Below are 24896 nucleotides of genomic sequence, written 5' to 3' on the forward strand. Positions count from 1 at the left end.
TCTCTGACCCAGTACCTGACCTGGTCCAGTGCCTGGCATGTTAGTAGGTGCTTAATAGCTTTCCGATATACAATGCGAGACTGAACAAAATTGTGAAACATAATTAAAATTGAATTTTGCTTTTTAGTAGTACCTAAGAGTGTCTTATAATAAAGGCATAGCTTACTTGAACAAAGAAAGCAATTATCTTTTGAATTAGGAGTTTAAGTAAAATTAATGACTTTTGCTAAGTATTTTTTCCTGCCTGAACATCTCATTGCTGAAATTAGCAAAGCTCTCTGTTGCTCTGTATGGCTTATTTTTATTTGTCTTGCTAACTAATACTCATTCTCATTATCTTTAATTTGTTCTTAAATCTATAGGAAACTTTTATATTCCTTTGCTTTTCCTTGAATTATTTTTTATACTTAAAATTAATATCTTTAGTAATTTCCCTAATTTTTGAAAAGTCTTTATTTTGAAAGAAGTCTCAAGTTAATAGAAAACTCACAAGCATTGTGGAACGTCAATATACTCTTCATCTGTATTCACCAATAAACATTTTTCCATATTTTGCTTTATTTCTTTGTGTACACCTAATTATGACTGTTGTTATTGTTTGCAGACATTCTGACTCTTCTCAGATACTTGAGCATATATAAGAACAAGGACTTAAAAAATATTGCCAATATAATTACCAAATTCAGGAGATTTAACATTGATAAATACTGTTATTTAGTATGTGGCACACGCACAGATTTTTTGTTTCTCCAGTAGTGTTCTCTGTAGCAGTTTCTCCTGTAAGCCAGGATCCAGTCAGCGAGCACACGTGGCATTTAGGTGTTGTGTGTGTTTAGCCTCCTTTGATCTGAAACAGATCCTCAGCTTTTGTCTGTCTTTCGTGGCACTGACGTTTTGAAGAGTGCAAGCCAGTATTTTTGTTGAGTCTTCTCAACTTGAGTTTATCTGTTTTTTTCGTGATTAGATTCAAGTTACTACACTCTTAGCAGGAATATTATGGGTGATGTGTGTTCCTCTCTGTGCATGTGCATCGAGACGTACGTGACGTCATGGATGAGTTCTGTCCGCCGGATTCCCTTCGTAGCTCATGGGTGATCTGGAGGGAGGTATTTGAGACTGGAACTATCCTGTTCCCCAACAAACTTTCACCCACTGATTTTAGCATTCATTGATTATTTTGTTTAAATCAGTAATTATTTTAGTAGTTCCAAATGATGATTTTCTAACTCTCTTGTCATTCCTTCTGTATTTTTTTGTTGGTCTGATACTTTTTCATAGAAGTATTTCTTTATGGAGTTGTCCTAAATGAATTTCATAAAATGTCAACTGATAGGATTCGAGATTCTGGTCCCCCCCCCCCAACATTTTACTAAGAAAATGTTCAACATGCAACAAAATTGAAAGCATACTACAGCTACCCTTAGATTTGCCAGTTTAACCGTTAGCTGTATTTGCTTTATCAGTCCTTCTGTTGGTATGTGTGTGAGTTGGCTGCGCTTTCTGAAAGTGTGTTGCAGATACCATGACACTGTATCCCTAAATCCTTCAGCATATATATTCTACAAATAAGGGTGTTTCCTGTATAACCACAGTAGCATTAGCTCACCCGGCAAGATCAGTAATTCCTTAATATCTTGTAACATCCAGTCCATGGTAAAATTTCCGCAAGATTTTTTTTTTTGAACCATGATCCAATCTGAGATTCATGCATTGTCCTTGATTTCTCTTTAGTCCCTTTTAATTTAGAACGGCTCATTCTCGTACTTTTCTTTTTGGTCTTAATAACATTGTTGTTTTGTGAATTATCCTACATATTTGTAAAGGACATACTTTTTTTTTTGGCCATTAGCAAGTAATCCATGGAGTACTTTTTTGTACCACATGAATATTCTGTTCCCTAGTAACTTTTCATCTAATGGTTTTAGTATCCATTGGTCATCTCCTTCTAAATCAGTTTCTTCCTTGGAGGTTGCAAAAAAAAAAAAAAAGGTTTTTTTTCCTTAAACGTAAGATAGCCTATTCTTCTGCAACCTTGTTGTTCACATGAGGACTTCACTCTATCCATATGGAAAGATTGTCTCTTACCTTAAAAGGTTTTCCCCCCCTTATATATAGAGAAGTATTATTTTGAATAGGCTCTACGTTCGTTCATATAGTGCAGAATTCAAGAGGTGCAGAGTGGTATATGGTGAAGGGTCTTCCTCCCATGAGGCAGCCACTGATACATCAGTTTCTTTTGTTACCACGTGTATTCTTCTTGAGATGCTTTACATATGTGTCTCTTCTTTCCATAGGTCCTGTATACAGGTAGTTGCTATACACACTGTACTGAGTCTTGAGTTTTTACCTTAACAATTTCTCATGGAGATTATTTTGTATCAGTACATTGTGAATTTCCTTATTCATATTTTATAGCTCTGTGGTATTCTGTTGTAAAGATGTGTCATAATTTATTTAGCCAATCCTCTATTTACATTATTTTAATCTTTTACTTGTAAAAACAGTGCTACAGGAATAATATGATATGTCTTTTGTGCATAAAGGTATACATTTTGTACATCTGTAGGATAAATGACCCACAGAGGGGTTGCTGCGTCAAATACTGTGCACGTTTGCAGCTTTGACAGCGTTGGCTGCACTAATTTGCGCTCCCACCAGCACTGTAGGGGAGTGTGTGTTATTAAATCGCCCGGTCTTAGTGAAGTTTTAACTTGCATTTCTCTTATTATGAGTGAGGTTGTGCGTATTTTCTTGTGCCAAGAACTCATTTGTATTTTTTTTCTGATACAGTGTTTTTAAATTTTGGATTTTGTATAACTGCTAAGGATTTAACATTTTGAGGCTGTATCTTACAGATATTTAAAGCAAGACGAGACATGGTATAGAGGTTAAGATTGTGAACTCTGGAGTCTTAGGTTTATATCTTGACTTTGCTACTTTCTAGCTGTGAGACCTTAGGCAACTTATCTCACTTCTCATCGTCACAGCTTCCTCATCTGCAAAATTTGTTAACTTTTGGTATGTAGTAAATCAGATAATACAGTGAAGGCCCTTCCCTGTGCTTTCCTAGAACACAGTGCCTAGCGTGCAATAAGATCACAGGAGTGTTAGCTATTATTAGTATGCATTTGTTTAATAATTGCTATATTTAGAATTATGTAAAAATAATACTAGTTTTTTATTAGTAGTAGAAATGAAGGAAATAGACTAAAATATTACAGTAATTAACTGGTGCTGGGAGAGTTGTGGGTAATTTGTTATATTAAAAATTTTCTAGTATCTAATTTTTCTGTAATGGGAATCTATTTTATAATAGAAAAATATGGTATATATAATCTTTTTTTAGAAAGGAATTTTTTTCAGGTCTATTGAAATATAATTGACATAGCACTGTATAAGTTTAAGGTGTATAGCATAGTGACTTAACATACATACATTGCAAAATGATTACCACTGTAAGTTTAGTTAACATCCATCACCTCATATAGTTACAAAAAAAGTGTTTTTTCCTTGTAATGAGAACTTTTAGGATCTACTCTCTTAGCAAGGTTTCTGTATACATTACAGCAGTGTTAACTACAGTTGTCATCTTGTACATTATATCCACAGTACTTATTTATCTTCCAACTGGAGGTTTGTACCTTTTGATCACCTTCATCCAGTTCCCCCTCCCCCAACCCCAAGGCTCTAGTAATCGCAAATCGCATCTCTTTTTCTATGAGTTCGGTTTATTTTTTTCAAAGATTCCCCATGTGAGATCGTACAGTATTTGTTGTACTCTGTCTGACTTATTTCATTTAGCGTAATGCCCTCAGGATCCATCCCTGTTGTCACAAATGTGGTATGCATTATTGTTAAATGATGATTAAAATACCCCTTCCTCTTTTTCCATTAAAGACAGAGAGTGCGTGGGCTGAAGAATACTCTGAAAAGAAGAAAGGGTCTCACAAGCGGTCAGCGTCCTGGGGCAGTACAGATCAGCTGAAGGAGGTCAGGAGGATGCATCCATGGAAGTGGGTGTGGAAATTGGATCCCTTCATGGGCTAGTTCCTTAAAGTTGTGGGCTTCAAGGATTTGTGAATTTCCGTTTTTTGTTTTTTTGATGGTTGTCTTGTTTACTTGAGAAACAACAGCAGAAAAAGTTATGATGTTGATTGGGTAGAGATTTGAGTGGGAAAATGCACACATTACTTACCTGATTATGTGTTTTTCTTTGTCCTTTTTTAAAATTGAGAGTCCCTACCTGTTAATATAATAAAACATCAGATGTATAAAATTGTAATGATAGAACAAATTCACCTTTATTATTTCTATATATAATGGTAGTATTTCTGAAATTCAGTAACCTAGTATAACTGGGTTGATTATGGCCCTATGCTCTGATTACCATTTTCTGTGCCTGTAATTAGGGTATTTGCATTTCATACATAAAGTAGAAATAGAAAAATTCAGTCAAGGATAATATGGGATATTGATTGAAATTTAATTTGTTATTTAAACATTGTATCTGCGAATGTATTTCATGGCTTGAATTGATTTTTTAATTACTGTTTAAGTTTTGGAGCTATTGAAGATTAGGTGTTTGATAAAGAAATCTGAATCTAAAATGTGACTCCTTGTAAGGGCAGTGAGAGAGTAATTATCATTATTTTTTAATTCTTTGTAAAAGCTTTAATGTAATTTATTCTAAATGCCAAAAACTTCATTTGTTCAGTACTTTGGAAGCTTGAAGGCTCAGAACAGTGTTGGAAAATAATTTTGTTTTTCTTTAAAAGAAGGATACACATGTATGCACAAACATTTGTATGTGTGTGTATGTATATAAATTTTGTATGGTAAATCAAATTTTGTGATACGGTTTTAAGACCAAAAGAGTTAAGGGTAAATTTTACTTGTTCTTGTTAAGTGAGGATATGTTTTGTGTGGTGTGGAAAACACTCTGACGCACTTGTTTTTCCCCTTTTCAGATTGCAAAACTACGCCAGCAATTGCAGAGAAGTAAACACAGCAGTCGGCATCATCGAGATAAAGACAGACAGTCTCCATTCCACGGCAACCACGCGGCTATTAACCAGTGTCAGGTAGGAGCTCAGACATCACAAAGTCCAGGCAGGCATTTGTTGCTTTTCTGATGATTTCTTATTTCATAGGTAACTGTTTAGGACAAAAATGTCCAAAAGCATATTTGAAATAGCGATTGAGTACTGAATCTCAGCCTTCATAAAAAACCAGAAGATTAAGTTGACAAAATATTTTCTTTTGGTGACCTGTGGTGTGACTTCTGGGAGACTTAGCTAATTAGGTATTTGATTTACTGTATTTTTGTCTTTATCAATTCTGTATGTTGGAGGCGTAATAATAGAAAGAGAGAAGCACTGGCTCTGGAGCCCGACCCCGGATGGGTAGCCTGTTCTGTCTGTGTCTCATTTGCTTCATCTGAAGACTGGGGATGTTAGTGACACCTGCCTCAGAAGGTCCTCAGTGGAAGACCTTCAGCTGCTTTGGTTTCTCCATAGAACCCTGTGAACTGCTCTTGATGGATGAAATTCTGATGGTTGCCAAGTGTGTATGGATTGTTTTCACGAGAAAGTATGGGTAGAGGTATATATTTTTTCAAACTAATTTGTCCTAAAATATTGATACATGGGTCAAATTTGATTTCACAAATTTGTAGTTTGGTTGTAGTTTCCAATAGCTGTTTTCCATATATAAGGTATTTTAATTATAGAATATGAATATACACTAATACATTTAAAAATCTAAACAGCCTGGGTTTATATCTGGAGAAACAGAAAGTGTAAAATTGGCAAAGTAAGAAATGAAAAATTTGAACAGACTAATAACTGTCAAAGTTGGAATACTGCTTAAAAACAAAACCCTCTCACTCTCAAAAGGCTGCAGACCAGATGGTTCTGCAGGTGAATTTACCCCCCTTCTCTCCCTCCAGTTTATCCATAGATATTTCATATGTATTTCTAAGAGATGAGGCCACTTTTTATGCCCAACCCATGTTTTACTCCAAGTAGAATAGGGCTGAAGATTAAGTGATGGGTTTTAGGAGTTTATAAGTTGAAGTGATTTTTAAAAGTTGCATTAAAATCAGCAAAGTAGTAAAGTTATCCAAAAGTTCCCTTTTTTTCCCTTGCAAGTTGAAATTGCTTGATGAAGCTTATTGGAGTTTGCATGAAGTTCATGTTTGTTTAATTCTAAAACATCTCTTGGCAGAGAAGGTAAGGACTAGCAAATAGAGTAACTCAAAGAATAAATTCAGGTAGCTGGAGTTTTGTGCACTTGACACCCCAAGCATCTCGACTGCTTGGCTCATTTTATTGAGTGTTAATAGCCAAGCAGAGATAAGGCAACGTGCATTGTGATAGTTGTGACAGCGGTTTTCATGTTTAATTGGAACTTTCAGACTATGGACATGAAAATATTATTCATTAAGTCACGGGAATGGCTTTGTTTTAGTAGGTTCTCTCTCTAGTGGAGAAAAGTACCATTTTGAGATAGATTTACTTTTGAGGCCTTTCCTCCAACCAGATCACATTTATTAAACGTCTGCCATATGGCTGGTACTGTAGTATTCATTAGGGGATGCAATGTTAAATGAAATATTGGGCTTACCTTCCACCATGTCTCAGATAAATATAAGTAAACAGTGATTATTACAGTGTAATGAGTGTGATGATAGGGAAGAGTTCGAAGTGCTGTAGAAGGGTTGTTTATCCTTGGACTGGCTATGGAACCCTCTAGAAAGGCTTCTCAGAGAAAGTTGTGTCTAAGTTGATCCTGAAGGTTAAGTAGGATTCATCCAGCCTTCTAGAGGTGGGAGAAATCATGGCTCCAGGTAGGGATAGTAGTAAGAGATTAGGCTGGAGAGGTAAATAGCAGCCAGACCTGAAAGTCTTCATGTCTCAGTTGTTAAGAAGCTTGGGCTTTGTACTAGAGGCACCAGGGAACTATTTTTTTAAATGCAGGGCATTGAGGGGCTGGCCCGGTGGCGTAGTGGTTAAGTTTGCATGCTCCACTTTGGTAGCCTGGGGTCGCAGGTTCAAATCCCAGGCACGGACCTAGCACCGCTCATCAAGCCACACTAGGGCAGCATCCCACATAAAATAGAGGGAGACTGGCACAGATGTTAGCTCAGTGACAATCTTCCTCGAGTGAAAAGAGGAAGATTGGCAACAGATGTTAGCTCAGGACCAATCTTCCACGCAAAAAAAAATACAGGGGATTGATATGGGATCAGATACACATTTTATAATGTGCATTATGAGTTCAGAATAGAGAATGAATTTGCGAGAGGACAAGGTTAGAGGCAGGAAAACCATTTCAAGAATGAATAGGATTTATAATCCAGGTAAGAAGTGATGGTGGGCTAAGTAAGGTAGAAGGTGTGGAGCTGGAGAGAATGGACAAATCTGAGTGCTATTTAAAAGTGCTAATTAGTAATTGAGCTCTGTTTAGTACTTACTGTATGGCAAGCACGGACTCAGTTTTCTTGTTTTTTTTTAAAAAAAAGATTGGCATCTGAGCTAACATCTGTTGCCAATCTTCTTTTTTTTGTTTCTTCTCTCCAAAACCCCCCAGTACATAGTTGTATATTTTCAGTTGTGGGTCCTTCTAGTTGTGGCATGTGGGACACCCTCTCAGCCATGCCTGATGAGCAGTGCCATGTCTGCGCCCAGGATCCGAGCTGACGAAACCCCAGGCCACCGAAGCAGAGCGCGTGAACTTAACCACTCGGCCACGGGGCTGGCCCCTCATTTTTTGTATATATTATTAGCATTTAGCCCTCATCTTTGAGGTCGGGATTGTTATTACCCCATTTTACAGAAGAGGAAGTTAAGGCCCAGAGAGGTCAGGTATCTTGTTCAGAGTCATATGAGACAAAGCTGGGTTGCTAGTCCAGGCATTATGACTTCACAGCCTGAGATGTTAAGCTCTATGTTAGCTGATGGTTGATGAGATGGAAGTGATGGAGAAATAGAAGTAAAGGATAATACCAGTTCTAGCCTTTAAAACATGATTCTAAAAATATATCTACCTACCTTACACCCCCCACATACAAAAGTAACTCAAAATGAATCAAAGACCTAAATGTAAGAGCGAAACCTAACAGCTCTTGGACGAGCACGCGGGCGGACGCGTGGTGTCGGATTAGGCAGTGGTTTGTTAGGGGTGATGCCAGAAGCACAAGCAACAAAAGAAAAAGTAGGTAAGTTGGACAGTATCAAAATTAAAAACTTTTGTACTTCAAAGGACACCATCAAAAAAGTGAAACGACAGCCCGCAAAATGGGAGAAGATATTTACAAATCCTATATCTGATAAAGCACTTGCATTTAGAATATATAAAGAACTCTGACAGCTCAGTAATAAAAAGACACACAGGCTAATTTAAAAACGGGCGAACGATCTAAATAGTTCTCCGAGGAAGATATACAAATAGCCAATAAGCACGTGAAAAAGATGCTCAGCATCCTTTGTTGATAGGGAAATGCAGCGCAAGATTCCAGTGAGATACTGCTTCGTACCCACTAGGATGGCTAAAATTATAAAAGACATGACAAGTGTCACTGAGCATGTGGAGAGATTGGAACCCTTGCGTATTGCCGATAGGAATGCAAAATGGTGCAGCCACTCTGAAACGCAGTCAGGCAGTTGCTCAAAAGGCTAAACATAGAGTTACCGTATGACCCAGCACTTCCTCTCTAAGGTCTGTACCCAAGAGAATTGAAAACCTGTTTGCATAAAGACTTACACAAATATTCATAACAGCATGGTTCGCAATAGCCAAAATTTGGAAACAACCCAAATGTCTGATGAACCGATCAAACAATGAATGGGTAAATAAAATTGGTATATCCATACGTGGAATATTATTCAGTCATAAAACGGAATGGAGTACTGATACATGCTACAGCATGGGCCAACCTCTGAAACGTTATGCTAAGCGGAAGGAGTCAGGCACAGAAGGACGCACTCTATGATTCCACTTATATGAAACGTCCAGCGTACGCACAGCCGTCAACAGATTGTAGGCTGGTGGTTGCCTAGAGCAGGGAAAGTTGGGGGAAATGGGGAGTGACTGCTCATGGGTGAGAGATTTGTGATTATAAGATGGGGTGATGGTTGTACACTTCTGTTCATTAACCATTAAAAAAGCAAAAGTTGTACACTTTAAATGGGTAAATGGTGTGGTATGTGAATTATTTTTCAATAAACTGTTATAAAAAATATCTACCAACTTAAAAAACAAATACGTAAAACACAAATATAATTGTCTGTGAATAATGAACTAGATTAGACAATAAAAAAGGACCCAAAAGTCACCTGGGAGGGCGTGAACAGTGCAGAGGACGAGCTCGGGGGCCCTGAGGTCGCACTGCCCAGCTGCAGCTCTGGGTCCTGCGGGTTGCTGGCTGTGTGAAGTCCCCCTGCTCTGTGCGTGGTAATGTTACCTGTTTGTTGTGTTGTCCCGAGGGTTCAATGGGACAGAGTGTTGTAAACACTGAACGCACTTCTGGGCACATAATTACTCAGTAAATCTTAGGCTGTTTGCGGTAGCACCTTAATATAAGAGAAGTAAACTAGTTTGTGTTTTCCACTAGGCTTCTCTGCCAATTTCATATTGACCTTATTTTTTTAAAACTTTTATTATTATAGAAGTATTTACATGCTTATTACAGAAATTTTAGAAACCAAAAAACATCAAGTAGGAAATTTATGTCTCAGTAAAGGTGTTACTTTTTTTTTAAGTCAAATAGAAAAACATCATCCAGAGTTTCACCCTCTGTAGAGCTATTCCTGACATTTTTTCTTCTCTTTTTTCCTTTTGCATTTCTTTCTTGTTGAGCTCATACCGTCTGTTGTACTTTATTATAATAATTTTTTGTATTTAACATGGAAAAATGTTTATATTATTACAAGTGCTTCAGGAACACTTTTGATGTTTCAGATTCTGTAGAGTATTTCCCTAATTTTAGCTGTTTCCTTGGGTCCAGTTTCTGTGCGCTGAAACCTTTTTCTATATTTATACTTTTCTAGGCATAGATTTTCCTTTATTTGGTTGAGAAATTTGAATATTTGGGGTCTTGATAGGCTTTCCAAGTGATTGCAGTTATTTGTGTGCATTTCATGATATGTAGAGGATTATTTTTACTGGGAAATTCCTTTAACGTCCCTTAACAGGCAAGGGACAGTGCTGCTGGTGTAGTCAACAACCACTGGTTAACCAAAGATCTTTTTCTTGGGCTTACAATGGATTTATTACAGTTAGAAAAGAATTCCCACATACTTTTTGAGTGGTTCTTTCCCTGGAAGTTCAGGGGGAACTATTTGTTGTGAAGAGTAAATGCTGCCAAGTTTCTTAGAAGAGAGACTCGTTCACATGTCAGTGGTTTCCAAAATTGACAAAGCCCTCACAGGCTTAAAATGTCATATTTTTAAGGAGTATTTCAAGAAATATTCTCATTAGAAGATATAGCCAACACATTTCAGAATTGTTTGAGTTCAGCATTGTATAGCTTACTCTTGATATTTTGGGGGAATAGTCTGTCTTTCTGTGTAGAATATAAGTGTGTGTTGTGTCTGCACATGTTGGCTTTTTGTCAGATAAACTTTAAGAGATAAAGGAAGAGCATTCTTTAACTTTGCTTTTGTGAAGTATCTGGGATAGATGTGACTTTGTTCCAATAGGAAGAACAGAAAATGCTGAGAAATTGGTTTGTTTTACCTGAACATAGTATTTATTATACTTTTTATTTGAAGAAAGAGGGAACCAAAAGAAATAGGAGAACTAAGCCTTTCAAGACATGTGGGTCAGGTTGTAGTCCCATAATTTTCTATTTGTAAATTCACAGAATAATTCTCCCATTCACCTCCTAAGAATCCCATCATTCTTACCTTACGGCCACTGTGTGCTATCTGGAGTTAGTTTAGCTGACACCAGGTTATATCAGATTTAAATTTTGATAAATACAGAGTGTCAGTGAGCTGAAGTTTTGTTTTCCATCTAGTACTGATCCATGATGCTGACGGCGCTTCAGCCCCCAGCAGGGCGGATGTAGAGTTGTTACCACGGCTGAAGCTGAAGCGGTCTGACAGGAAGTGTTCAGAGCCCGTGAACTAGACCAAGAGAATAGATAGAGTCTTTGGTGTGGCAAAGATTTTCATCAAAAAACAATTTTGGAAATGATATGTTAGTGCCCGAAAGATCTACACTCAAAGATCTGGCTCAAAGATTTGGATTTGAAAAATTTTCTCTATAAAACACCTATGTAATATCCAAACTTAAGGTTTTTTGTGTTCCTTCCTTTGATAGTGGATACTGAGACTAGAAAACAGGACAAAAAGAAAAGATGGACGTGAAAAGGCAATAAATAGGGGCTGGCCCCGTGGCCAAGTGGTTAAGTTCGTGTGCTCCGCTCCAGGCGGCCCAGTGTTTTGTTGGTTCGAATCCTGGGCACGGACATGGCACTGCTCATCAAACCACGCTGAGGCAGAGTCCCACATACCACAACTAGAAGGACCCACAACGAAGAATATACAACTATGTACCGGGGGGGCTTTGGAGAGAAAAAGGAAAAAATAAAATCTTTAAAAAAAAAAAAAAGGGAATAAATAATATGAGAAGTTTGAGGGTATGGAGATAAGATTAGGGAACAGAGGGATTAAAAAGGGGGAACATTAGAAGGCAGTATATGTAGAAAAAAATGATACTTGAAAAAAATTGTGAAAAGACAAGAAAGGATTATTTTAAGAATAAAATACGTAGTAGGGAAAACACACACAAAAATTGAGAGGCTGGCCCTATGGCCGAGTGGTTAAGTTGGCACGCTCCGCTTTGGCAGCCCATGGTTTCGCTGGTTCAGTTCCTAGGCGTGGACATGGCACTGCTCATCAAGCCATGCTGAGGCGGCGTCCCACACAGCAGAGCCAGAAGGACCTACAACTAGAATATACAAATATGTACTGAGGGGCTTTGGGAAGAAGAAGAAGAAGAAAAAAAGAAGACTGGCAAAAGATCTTAGCTCAGGTGCCAATCTTTAAAAAATAAGTTAATTAAATAAATTAAATGACTGCTTAAAAGGAAAACATGGTAGCCCCTGTTTACTGGGCATCCATCATTGTGGGCTGGCACCACGCTGCGTGTCCTCTCATTCCTCTGCAGAACTGCTCTGAGGTGGGCCTCGTGCTCCCCTCTCACATGCGAGGACAGTGAGACTCTCGTCCCAGGATAACCGGGCAGGGAGGAAGTGCTGCCCTCCACTCCAGATTGAAGCTTCCTTTTGGCTTTTTTCTTGCAAATTTCTTGGATTTTCCAAGAATTATTGTGTTTTGCTTATTTCTTTAAATTTTTAATTATAAAGGTGAGCAGGAATAGAAGAGGAGAAATACTTTGTAACACTTTACTTTCTGCTTTAACACTAAGTAGTATATCAGACGACAAGGTTGTCCCTTGAATGGAAACTAGTGATAATTGATTAGAGGCCCTGTTACCTTTGTCTGGTTGCCCTCCTTCCCCTGAAAGTGAGGTTTTTCAAAGAGACCTCCCTAAGGGAAGGACAGGTTCATCACATTTCTTTACGAGAGGATCTTCTGGCACCCTGTTGCTGTGGACTTTGGCAGGTACCTCTGCGATTCTTGTTTCATATTTTGAGTATCTTGTCAGGAAACCAAGTAACATACTGTAGTTATATTATCAGTTACTTCTTTTCAAAAGTAATACTGTGCCAGTGGAAAAAAATTTATTAAAAAAATTAGAGGTAGGCTTTGGAAAAAGATTAAAATGAATTATATCATTTTCTTTCCTGAACAAAGCATATTAAAATCATTGCAATGAAAGTTTAAATAATGAAATTTCACAGGAAAGCTATTCTCATTTCTACAGTCTTGCTGCTATATATGGACATTGGAAGTGACTTTGTTTTTCTAAACAAAATATTCTTTTCTTTTTTTCTTTTGATAAATCGCTTCTTTTTTTGTTTCTTTCCTGGAATATAGATAATTGTGCCATTAGAAGACTTTGAAGTTATGTTCTGAAATCTGAACTCTGTTACAGTCATAAAAGAATTTCTGAGATCGACATTCTTTTACTCTTTTCCTTTCTTCCTAATCTCTTTACAGCCCCTCATGAATGTGAATAAACTTCTGAAATTCTGTCTTGATTGTCTGGAGTTTTGACTTTAAATTATATTTCACGTGTATGAGGGAGAGGTTTGGTTACTCACACTTTTTGGGAGGCCATCAACTTTATTTTGATTTATTTTAAAGTTACTCATGTTGAGTGGGAGTGTGCTTCAATTTAGACAATTACAAGGCAATGTTAACCTCTCTTCTCCCTCCTCCACCGCTCTTTCTTAAGGCTCCTGTTCCAAAGAGTGCACTTATTCCAGTGATCCCCATCGCCAAATCTACAGGCTCCCGGTTCCGGAATAGTGTGGAAGGACTGAATCAGGAGATCGAAATAATAATTAAAGAGACCGGGGAGAAGGAGGAGCAGCTCGTAGTGAGTAATCGGGGTCTGCAAGGCACCTCACAACGTTTACTCTTCTGATTAGGAAGAACTTTGTCATTTTGTTTCCCATGTTCAGTTAGGTTTCTTCCTTCTTGAGGGAGAGTGAAAATTTCTCTCTTTTGGAAAACTTTGTCCTTGGCAAGTGCACGAAAAGTTTTTATATCTATATCTCACAGAAGCAACGGATGTAACTCAAACTTAGCTCTTTGAACAGAAACTATGTTTTTATCTATATTTAAAAATCATTAGACAGGTGACACACTTTTCATTTGCTGTAACTCCATTTAACAAAAGTTTAGCTTACTAATCTGTTGGGGAGGGAAGGATATGACATCTTATACTTTGTAAGCATGAATCTACCTGTTTTATTGTTTGTCAGTTACTGTTTGGTTGACCGTATCATGAAGTGCAATTCTGCTTGCCTATAATACGCAAAAGAATGTGTGTTCTACTAACTGTAACACGCATCAGAATGAGTCATATGTAAGACACAGTGAGAAAGTTTCCTGTTTGTGTTTCAGACCATATCACAGGGTGTATTTAAGCTTTCATTCTTCAGTGAAAGAGAAATTGGGGAGTTTGAAGTAGTATTTTATTGGTGCTTAAGATCCTCTCCCTTAAGATTAAAGGTTGGTTTAGTTAGAGGAAACACCACTTCCCACAGCCTCTCCTCCCTACTGCATGATGGGGAGCCCTTCCCTGATAAAGTAAAGATAAACGAACCACAGGTGGACGGGGAGCTGGTTCCCTGCTGAGTGAGCCACACAAGCTTTCCTCTATGTTCCCCTTGATTTCCCCCTATAGTTAGCCCTGCTCTGGTTAACTTTTCCCTCATTTAGGAAGGTTTCTTTGAAAAATCTCTTTCAGGGGGAAGTGGGCAGGGGTGGAAGGTAACAGGTCCTGTCATCAGGTATCACTAATTCACACAGTGGATGACCTTTTCTAATGTGGAACCTAGTGTTACTCTCAGTTTCTCCTCTTTTACCACGGTGCTTCTTTATAACTTTAAAAATAATATTGAGCACATGATGATTAACTCAGTGCAGATCATCGTTCAGCAAGCGTTGGCCACCTGTCGTGTACCAGACCCTGAGAATACGGAGTCTTTGCCCATTGCCTGGTGGGCAAGTCAGATTAGACTAGGGTGTCACTAATGGAGCATCACGAAGGCTTCTGTTTCGTAAGGCCTAATAAGTAGGGGATTTCTGATTTGTGAGTCATCTGGAACAACAAGGGAAAGTTGACAGTGGGTGCAGTGGACATTGGGTGCGTTTCTGGCTGAATTTCAAAATCAATAATATGCATACATATGTTTTAAAAATTTTTTAACAGCCACAAGATATTCCCGATGGCCATCGTGCACCTCCTCCCCTGGCTCAGAGAAGCAGCAGCACACGGAGCATCGACACGCAGACCCCCGGTGGGGCGGACAGGGGAAGCAACAACAGCAGCCGCTGCCAGTCTGTGTCCCCCACGTCATTCCTCACCATCTCCAACGAGGGCAGCGAGGAGAGCCCTTGTTCAGCTGACGACCTGCTCGTGGATCCCAGGGATAAAGGTAAGATGCGGGAGGAACTTGTGATGAGAAGTGAATAATACCACCTATTTCATTGTTCATTCTATTCCTTTTCTAGCAGAAGACACACACGTGAGGCTACTAAGATAATTGCTTGGAGATGTATTTGAAACATAGATTTAAAAAAATTGGTGTGTAAAACAGTAGATTTTACTATGGTGCCCATGGGGTGGTCAAGTTGGGTGAGTGCACTTGTTAATATGAGTTCTTTATTAGTAAGAAACATCTTTTTGGTATTAATGAGATGAACATTGTTCTGAAAAGCACTTTGTTCTCTGATGTCTTAGTTGTCATATTTTTACTACTTATTGTTTTTTAATTGAATGGGAAACCTACAAGTTAGTGTTTTTTAGAATCTATGTTTGTGGTATTTCTAACAAAAATTAAGCTGATTTATATCTATGCAAAAGTGAGTGTTCAAGGCAAGCCTGGAGTAGGAGGTTGGAGGGCTGCTTAGAGTATTAAACGACTTATGCAACTTTAATGACTTGGAGACATAAGCAGTTTGAATATTAATACTAATATTCTTAGCTTTAAAACAAATATGGCTTTTCATCTATCTATATCAGGGCAATATTTTGTTAGTTCAGTCGTAGTTATTTCCTGTACTTGAGAGCAAGAATAAGATACTTATTTGTGAATTCTGTAGCTCTGTTCAATAGTCGTTCATTTAGAACCTCCTACTCAGTGTGTTGAATGTCATAAAATGTCCCATTGTTACAACAGGCCTTTATTGCCAGTCACCTAAATTATTGAGGCTATAGCAAGTGCAGAGAACATAAGATTTTCTGAAGAAGTCACTTCAAACTATGGGCAGTTGTAAAATTTATTATTTGGATCCTATTTTGCCAGCTTCTAGGTTAAATAAAACATGGCTATTCCAGGCCAACACCTCAGACCCAATAAATCTGAACCCCTGGGGCCAGGACACAGGTGCCAGGAGTTGTCGATGCTCCCAGGTGATTCCAGTGTGCACTCAACTCTGACACTCGCTGAACTCAATCCTGTTCTTGGGCCTTGTGTTTCTTGTCAAGAGTCTGCATAATTATCTACTTCTTATACTTAGTGTGAGGATTAAAAGGGATAGTGAACGCAAACCATTTAGCAAGCTGCGGGCTTAGCGCTCAGTCAGGTGTACCTCCACAGCACCCCAAGAATTTTAAAAACCGCAGCTGTTAAAATCTGCCCCTTGATTTCCCATACTTTGTATTTTTACTTCAAGAACATGTAGGAATCCCATAAATTTTGTGTCCTGGTGCATTTGACTGTAGGAGACTAGTGACTGGTTAGCTTCTCTGAATGTCTTTTATAAGAAACCAGTGCCATAGTGCTGCAGCCGGCAAGGAATCTGTAGCTTAGCTGACACAGTCAGACTGAAAGCTAGGACAGTTGTGTAACACGTCAAGAACTTTAAATTACCGTAGTATGAACTGAGGACGTCAGCACTGAACAGTAATACGAGAGTAAAGAAGTATTCCCTTTGATAGGGTTAATTTGGAAAGATTTCAAAAACCCTGAGCCAGCCTTTGAAGGACGTTTTGGAAAATGCACAGAGAAGGACCTCTCAGGTATGGAGAAGTTCACAGGCAAAAGGAGGTCTTTCGCATACAGGACGCATATGGCTCTGACTACCTGGAGCAGAGATTGTAACCAGAGGAACAGAGAGATCAAATTGAGAAATTCTAAAGGGCAGACCAAGAATGAATGATAAGCAACCAATGAGGAACTATTTAAGTTACTTGTACAGGGAAGAGTGGAAGTGGCATTTGAGCCTAATTGCTGTGTATGGAATAGAAATACAGTTATGTGTCACCAAATGATGTTTCAGTTAACAACAGACTCCATATTTGATGGTGGTCCCAGAAGATTATAATAGAGCTGAAAAATGCCTAGTGCTGCCATATAAGGTCGTAGTGCGATGCGCTACTCATGTGTTTATGGTGATGCTCGTGTAAGCAAACCTGTGCTGTCAGTCATATAAACGTGTGGCACATGCCGTTGTGTACAGTACGTAGTAATTGGTAATGATAATGAAGGACTGTGTTACTGGTTTATGTATTTACTATGCTATACTTTTTACTGTTATTTTAGAGTGTAGTCTTTCTGCTTGTGTAAAAAAAAGTTTACTGTCCAACAGTATGCCATGTTACTTTGGCAGCAGCCTCATACGTCTTGTGTTTACTGTGTCTCTTGATTGCATCATTTTCTCTTGCACTTGATTTAGTCTTGTGGTGTTGTGTTCATCATGGCCCCTAAGTGTAAAAATCCACTGCTAATGTTACCAGTAAGAGGCCACGTAAAGTGATTGACCTGGAAATGAAATTAAAAGTGATTAAGGACTACGAAGGTGGAAAATCACTGATGGTTATTGCTCACCAGTCAGGGGTGTCCTGTTGTACCATAGCTATGATCTTGAAGAACAAGAACAAAGTGACAGAAGCTGTTAAAAGATCTCCTTCGTTACCTAACAAAGATTCGAGAAGGGCCTATATCAGACGTGGGGAGACTTCTGCTGACCTGGATTGAAGACCAGACACAGAAGCATCTCTGTCAGCACCACGACAATCACAGCCAAGCAAAATGTTGTGATGTTGAAAGAAGAGGCTGGACCGAACTATGGTATTGAATTTACTGCTAGCTCTGGGTGGTTTAAATGATTCAAGAATTGTTATTCATTACATAATGTGAAAGTGAGTGGTGAGTCCGTGAGTACGGATGTGAAGGCAGCTGAAGAATTTTTGGAAACTCTAGATAAGCTGATTGTGGAGGAAAATTACTGCCAGAGCAAATACTCGATATGGATGAAACCTCCCTATTCTAGAAATGGAGCCTGAAAGGACTTACATTCGTAAGGAGGCCGTGTCAATGCCAAGTTTCCAGACTTTTAAGGACAGGATAACAGTCTTGCTTGGGGGGCAGTGTTGCAGGCTACAAATAGAAACCGTCTGTGATCTGGTACAGTGAGACCCTCAGGGCCTTCAAGTATATCAGTAAGCCCACACGGCCAGTGCACTGCAGGAGCAATAAGAAGTCACGCATGACCCAGCCCCTCTTCCAAGATGCCCTCCTGAACTGCTGTGTCAGTGAAATGGAGAGGTACTGTTTGGAGAATGACACACCTTTCAAGATTTCGCTTACTGTTGGTAATGCTCCTGGACACCCTCCTTTGATTGGTGATCTTCTCCCAATATCAGAGCAGTGTTTCTCCCTCCAGATAACATCTCTTTGATCCAACCAGTGGATCAGGGAGTTACGGTAGCTTTTAAGGCCTACTGCCTGAGGAAGACCTTTGCTCAGGCTATTGCTGCAACTAAAGAAGACACTGAGAAGACACTGATGCAATTCTGGAAGGATTACAACATCCATGACTGCATTGAGAGCCTTGTCTGGGGTGATGTCAGCAAGGAGTGTGTTAGTGGCATCTGGAAGAAGACACTCAGGAGCTTTGTGATTTAAAAGGATTTGCCAAGGACGAGGAGGTTGCAAAAATCAACGAGGCTGTGGCTGAGATGGCAGACGACTTAACCTGGGAGTGGATGAGGGTGACGCTCAGGAGCTCCTAGAGGTGGTTCCTGAGGAACTGGCTAATGAGGAGTTGTTGAAACTGAAACAGCTGAACAGGAGACAACAGAAAAAGAACCCGCAGGAGAAGAAAAAGGAGAAGCCCAAGAAAATTCACAGTGAAGGGCTGAGCAGAAGCTTTTGCAGCCTCAACAAGCTCCTTAAACAGTTTGGAAACGTGGATCCCAACACTGAAAGGTTTTTGTTAATAGAAATGTTCATGATGCGTTATCTGCTCACAGGCAAATCTGTGATGAAGAAAGAAACAATCCAAGCAAACCACCGTGGACAAATTCCTGAAGAGCGTGACACCTCCTCAAGAAGAGCCTCAGTCTTCAGGAGGTGTTCCAGAAGAAGGCACTGTTGTTATAAGAGATGACAGCTCCGTACGTGTTATTGCCCCTGAAGGCCTTCCAGTGGGACAAGATGTGGAAGGAGAAGGCTGATATTGATGATCCTGACCTTGTGTAGGCCTAGGCTGATGTGTGTATTTGCATCTTAGTTTTAAGCAAAAAAGCTTAAAAAGTGAAAAAAAAATTTTAGTTTTAAAAATAGAAAAAAATCTTATGGAATAAGGATATAAAGAAAGAAAATATTTTTGTACAGCTGTGCAGTGTCTTTGTGTTTTAAGCTGTGTTTTTGAGGTTTTTTTCCTTTTTCTCTCTAAAGCCCCCTGGTACATAGCTGTATATTTTTAGTTGTGGGTCCTTCTAGATGTGGCATGTGGGACACCGCCTCAGCATGGCCTGATGAGTGGTGCCATGTCCGCGCCCAGAATCCAAACCAGCGAAATCCTGGCCCGCCAAAGCGGAGCGTGGGAACTTAACCACTTGACCGCCGGGCCAGCCCCTTAAGCTGTGTGTAATATTGTAAAAGAGTCAAAAAGTTTTAAGAAATTAAAAAGTTTATAAAGTAAAAAAGTAAGCTAATTTGTTATTAAAGAAAAAATGCTTTTTTATAGATTGCGTGTAGCCTAAGTGTCCAGTGTTGATCAAGCCTGCAGCAGTGCACAGTGCTGTCCTGGGCCTTCACATTCTCTCACCACCCCCTTGCTGACTCACCCAGAGCAGCTTCCGTCCTGCAGCTCCGTTCATGGTCGGTGCCCTGTACAGGGTACCATTTTTTCTCTTTTACCCCATGCTTTTACTGTACCTTTTCTATGTTTGGATATGTTTAGATACACAAATACTTAGCATTGTGTTGCAGTCGCCTGCAGTCCTCAGTGCAGTGACATGCTGGACAGGGTTGTAGCCTGGGAGCAGTAGGCTGTGCCATGCAATCTAGGTGTGCAGTAGGCCACACCTTCTAGGTTTGTGTAAGTGTGCTCTATGACGCTCATGCAACGACGAAATCGCCCAACGACACAGTTCTCAGAACATGTCCCCATCACTGAGTGACACGTGACTGTCAGGCAGAGAGATAGATCAGTCTTCAGTACTGAGGATAGAGTGATACAGGCCTAGGCTGTGGTGATTGTAAGTGGAAAAAAAAGTCTTATCTATTTTGCATTTAAGAAACATTATCTCAGGGCCGGCCCCGTGGCCGAGTGGTTAAGTTTGTGTGCTCCGCTTCGGTGGCCCAGGGTTTTCCTGGTTCGGATCCTGGGCGTGGACATGGCACTGCTCGTCAGGCCATGCTGAGGTGGCGTTCCACATACCACAACCAGAAGGACCCACAACTAAGATATACAACTATGTACTGGGGGTATTTCAGGAGAAAAAGAAAAAAAAAAAATTGGCAACAGTTGTTAGCTCAGGTGCCAATCTTAAAAAGAAAGAAACAAACGTTACCTCTTCTTTACCAGGAATTGTGTTAGATCCTGGGGTAATGTGGGTGGGTGAGGCACTGTTCCTACCCTCAAGTAGCTCGTGGTGTGGGGGAGGCCAAGGACGATTGAATAGTGTGACGGTGCGGTTACATAGTGGTACTTCTTAGTAATCCGGTGTGTTGTTTATTGCAGAGAACGGAAACAACTCTCCTTTGCCCAAATATGCAACCTCACCAAAACCTAACAACAGTTATATGTTCAAAAGGGAACCTCCTGAGGGCTGTGAAAGGGTCAAAGTCTTTGAGGAATGCTCGTAAGTATCTCCCCCCTTATTATGCGAATGTTTAAGTTAGTTGATGAATAGTACAGTGACTCCCGTGTAGCCACCACCTAGACTCTGTAGTTAACGTTGTGTGTATTTGCTTTGTCTATGTGTGTGGTGGTGGTTTTTGCTGAACTGTTTGAGAAAGTAAGTTGCAGACATCATGACACTTAACCTTAAATATAATTTAATATTCGTTTCCTAAATTAACCACAGTAACTCCTCCATAACCATAATACCATTATCACACCAAAGAATACTGACAGTAACACGTAATATCAGCTAATACCCAGTTGTCATGCCTGTTTCCTGGAGGTCCTCAGCGTAGCGTCTGCTGAACCTGTATAGAGACCACATCACACATTGAATTTAGCAGTATATTTATTCCAGATTCTTCCAGATTATTCCAGATGGACCACGGGTCTCACCCAGTGTGATTCCTTCCTTCAAGGATTGAATTCCCTTCAGTTTTTATCTACTTGTGGTCTCCAGTTCTTTGAAACAGTTTTTAAAAATTTTGTCTGCCAATATAGGAAACAGAATTCTGTTACGTTGCAGAACCGTGTTACTGTGATGAAGACATGTCAGAAGCAGAATTTTAAACAGTGTCTCGTACCCTTTGCATGCGATCTTCTGTGCTCGTATGCTTCTGTTGGCTGGTACTCTAGTCAAGTACTCCAATTTTAGACTCAGAATTTGCCCAGAAAGTATTGCAGGCTGGTGTTTCCAGGAGCTCTGGCTCCTCGCTCTGTTGGTGCTGGCTGCAGGGCTGTAGGTGTGTGTGAGGCCACACACACTAGGTGATGACCGTTATTTGGAGATGTGAGAGAGTTCTTAGCCCTCACCTTCCAGGCTCACTATGGCTTCAAGTCCTAGAGCCACCCTTCTGGGTTTTTCTCACTGTGAAACCTGAGATACCATGTGGAGATTGTCCAGCCTTGCCCGATTTCACATAGCTTATCTTTTTCCTCCCTTGTGAACATCTTAGAATCATTTTGAAATATGGCATCCTTTTGTTCCTCAATGAGCACCTCCTGTCAGTGCTTCCTGTAACCTAAATTCTGAATAATTTTGCCACACAAAGAACATTGTTTGTGAATCCCTTTAACTTCTCTACTAGGAAATTCCGGCTGTCAGTCTCCGATCTGCTTTTGTGACGTGATTGAAAACTGTTTTAGCAACTGCTTATGTTGTTTTTTTTCCACCATTGTCACTCGAAAAGCTTGACTGGCGCCAGCTGAGAGTTTAAGCAATATTTCCCCAGATCTGTTTCATGGACTCTCTGCATTGTAATCATCTGAGGTATTAGTCGAAACTACAGATGCGTAGGCCCTGTCACAGGCCTGATGAGTAAATATGGAGGTAGGACCTGAACTATGCATCTTTAACAAATACCTCATATGATTTTTATGCTGAATTTGAAAATGCTGGCTTCGACCTTTTCATGAGAGTTCTTAAGAAATGGAGTCATTCTGGGGCCGGCCCCATGGCCGAGTGGTTAAGTTCGCGCGCTCTGCTCCAGCAGCCCAGGGTTTTGCTGGTTTGGATCCTGGGCACAGACCTAGCACCGCTCATCAAGCCATGCTGAGGTGGCGTCCCACATAGCAGAGCCAGAAGGACCTACAACTGGAATATAGAATATACAACTATGTACTCAGGGGCTTTGGGGAGAAGAAGAAGATTGGCAACAGATGTTAGCTCAGGTGCCAATCTTTTAAAAAAAAAAAAGAAAGAAAGAAAGAAATGGAGTGATTCTGTTAAGTAAAAATCAAATGGTCCAAATGGACCTGTTCGGAGCCGAGCTCCTTGATTTACTTATTGGTAGTTAAGATTTGCCTCAGTTCAGAGCAGTGCTTTGATTGGCTCAAAACCAATTTGAATTTGTTTTATAAATGACTTTGAGTGAATATTCATTGTGTAGGTCAGTGTCCTGTGGTATCTGCTTTAGACTGCTGCATTTGGAAATTTCTCAGGACTCCATTTCTGAGCTGCTAACTACTACATTGTTTGTATCTAAAGGAGGGGAAGAAAGCACAGGGCAGATGTGGGGGTCATAGATAGATCAAAGAAACATAGGGTAAACCCTAACGTATGAAATGTGCTATGGCACATCCGTCTGTTATTAGAAGGTAAACCTATTCTTTTAAAAACATACATAGTTTATTATGAATTTTACAGGTAGGATGTGTAGCACACAAAAACCTATTCATTTTTCCACATTTTCATTATGTTCCAAAAAACAAATTCACAGCAGTAACCTGAGAGTGGATTTCTTACAGGTAATTTTAACCTTCTGTCAAAAAAATTACTCAAAGTCTAAAATAATTAGTCTCTTTTTGCCCTAGCTATGTCAGAATTAGAGCAAAACCCACTGGACACACTGGCATTAAAGCAAAGGTAGATTATTGGTCCTAATTAAAAACTTCCCTTATTTAGTCATTCTTTAAAGAATAATTTTCTAAGTCTCACTTTTGGTTTAAAGGTAGTAACCCTGACCTGAACTGGGGGTTGGAGTGGGGTGAGGGTTGATGGTCTGGTTTCTAGAAATGTATGTTTATTTACCTGAAAGAAAATAGGTGGTTGGATTTGGGCCCAGAAGGGCCGTGACCAGAGTTTGTGCTGCTTTGTCCCCGTGTTCTTTTTGCTCCAGCGCATCCCACCACCGTGCCGTGCGCACTGAGTAAGTCCTCTCGAATGAGGTCAGTGCCGTTCCTAACCCCGCCTGATGAGCGCCTGACCTCCCTGACCTGCTGCCCAGATTCTCCGGGCTCTGTACAGCATACAGGTGCCTTTTAGAATGTACGTGACCCTCCCTCTCTCCTTCCCTCCTTCCCGTTACAAGTAACCTGGACCCACCATTTTCTTTGCTGATAATTTATGCCTGAATTAAAAAAGAAAAAATTATGCAAGCCTTTAAAAAAGGATACCAAAGAATTCCTTGCCTCAGTAGGAAAATACTTAGAGTAGTAATGCAGCCTGTCTGTCCATTTTTCAGAGAGTCAGCTAGCAAACGGTTATATCTATTTTGAGACACAATCCTTTTGGAATAACTTTTTAGGGAAAAATAAAATTTTAAAACTAGTTCTGAGATTTTTTTCTGTACATATGGTTCTTAAGTTGGAGAATACTTGGAACTAATATTAGTACTGCAGCTTCTCTTAGCATTAGTATAGGTCGTACACCCCAGGGGTGGGTAATGTGTTTCCTGGAATCGGCTCCTGGAAGTTCAGTGTCAGAGGTCAGGAGTGAGTCCTCTTGGTGGGTTGGGATAGTGACTGGAAGAGGGCAGGAAGCGAGTGTTTTGGGTGCTCTTTACTGTTCACGTCCTGTTTCTTGATCTGGGGGCTAGTTACATAAGTTATTGCTGTTTACATTATTTGGTGCAGGATCTGTCATAAGTCTGTTTTCATGAAAGCAGCAGGGAAATTAAAGTGTTTTTAAGATTCTGTCATTGAAAGAATATCAAAGTCAGGAAGTTTATTTGCATTTCAGAAATGTGAGGTTTCATCCTCAAGATCCATTAGGAGCCACATATCTTAAGTTATTTTTAACAAGATAACCTCAAACAATTTAATTAATTAATTAAAAAACTAGGCCTCATTTGGAAGAGGGTGTAAAAATTGATTAGCCTTTGTTTCCAGTATAAGAATGAAGGTTATCTCTAATAATTCTGTCTTCAAAAGGAAATTCAACCATTATTTAATTATAGAAACAACCTCAGTTTTCTGTCTTCTTTAAGGAATTGAAAACCATAGTGAAAATAGAGTAGTAAAGATAAAAGGGTGTGCACCCTTCTTATCAGCAATGTATGCAAATGCACTTGTGACCCTGACAGTACTCAACGTATTGTTTCCATTGTATTAAAAAAAAAAGATGGTACACCAGTAAAACATAATTTAAATGATGTAATTTCTTTGTTCTTGAATTATATTCATCAGAGCTGTCCATGGGTCATATTTGGGTAGTATTCACTATTGGTCAATAAAATCTGTCCACCCAAAGCATTGTCTACTTGAAACAATGGTTTTTTTGCCCCTACTCCCCAGGTCTGTTGTTGATTCATTCTTTAAAACTCAGCTCAGATGTCACTTCCCTTGGAAGCCGCCGCCACCGCCGCCGCCTCCTCCTCCTCCTCCTCCTCCTCCTCC

The 24896-nt window shown here is 39.7% G+C and overlaps 1 protein-coding gene across 1 annotated transcript in view; it reads left to right on the forward strand.

Annotated features, from left to right (window-relative positions):
• FAM117B (family with sequence similarity 117 member B) overlaps positions 1-24896 on the forward strand; it is a 77480-nt gene that overhangs the window by 47008 nt on the left and 5576 nt on the right. Inside the window, exons 3-7 of the mRNA XM_046659868.1 lie at positions 3898-3990; positions 4968-5081; positions 13369-13512; positions 14854-15079; positions 20619-20739. Coding sequence (XP_046515824.1) covers positions 3898-3990; positions 4968-5081; positions 13369-13512; positions 14854-15079; positions 20619-20739 — 698 coding nt within the window. The remainder of the gene's footprint in view (positions 1-3897; positions 3991-4967; positions 5082-13368; positions 13513-14853; positions 15080-20618; positions 20740-24896) is intronic.

The sequence above is a fragment of the Equus quagga genome, chromosome 4 (genome assembly GCF_021613505.1).
Source record: "Equus quagga isolate Etosha38 chromosome 4, UCLA_HA_Equagga_1.0, whole genome shotgun sequence".
NCBI classification, from domain to species: domain Eukaryota; kingdom Metazoa; phylum Chordata; class Mammalia; order Perissodactyla; family Equidae; genus Equus; species Equus quagga.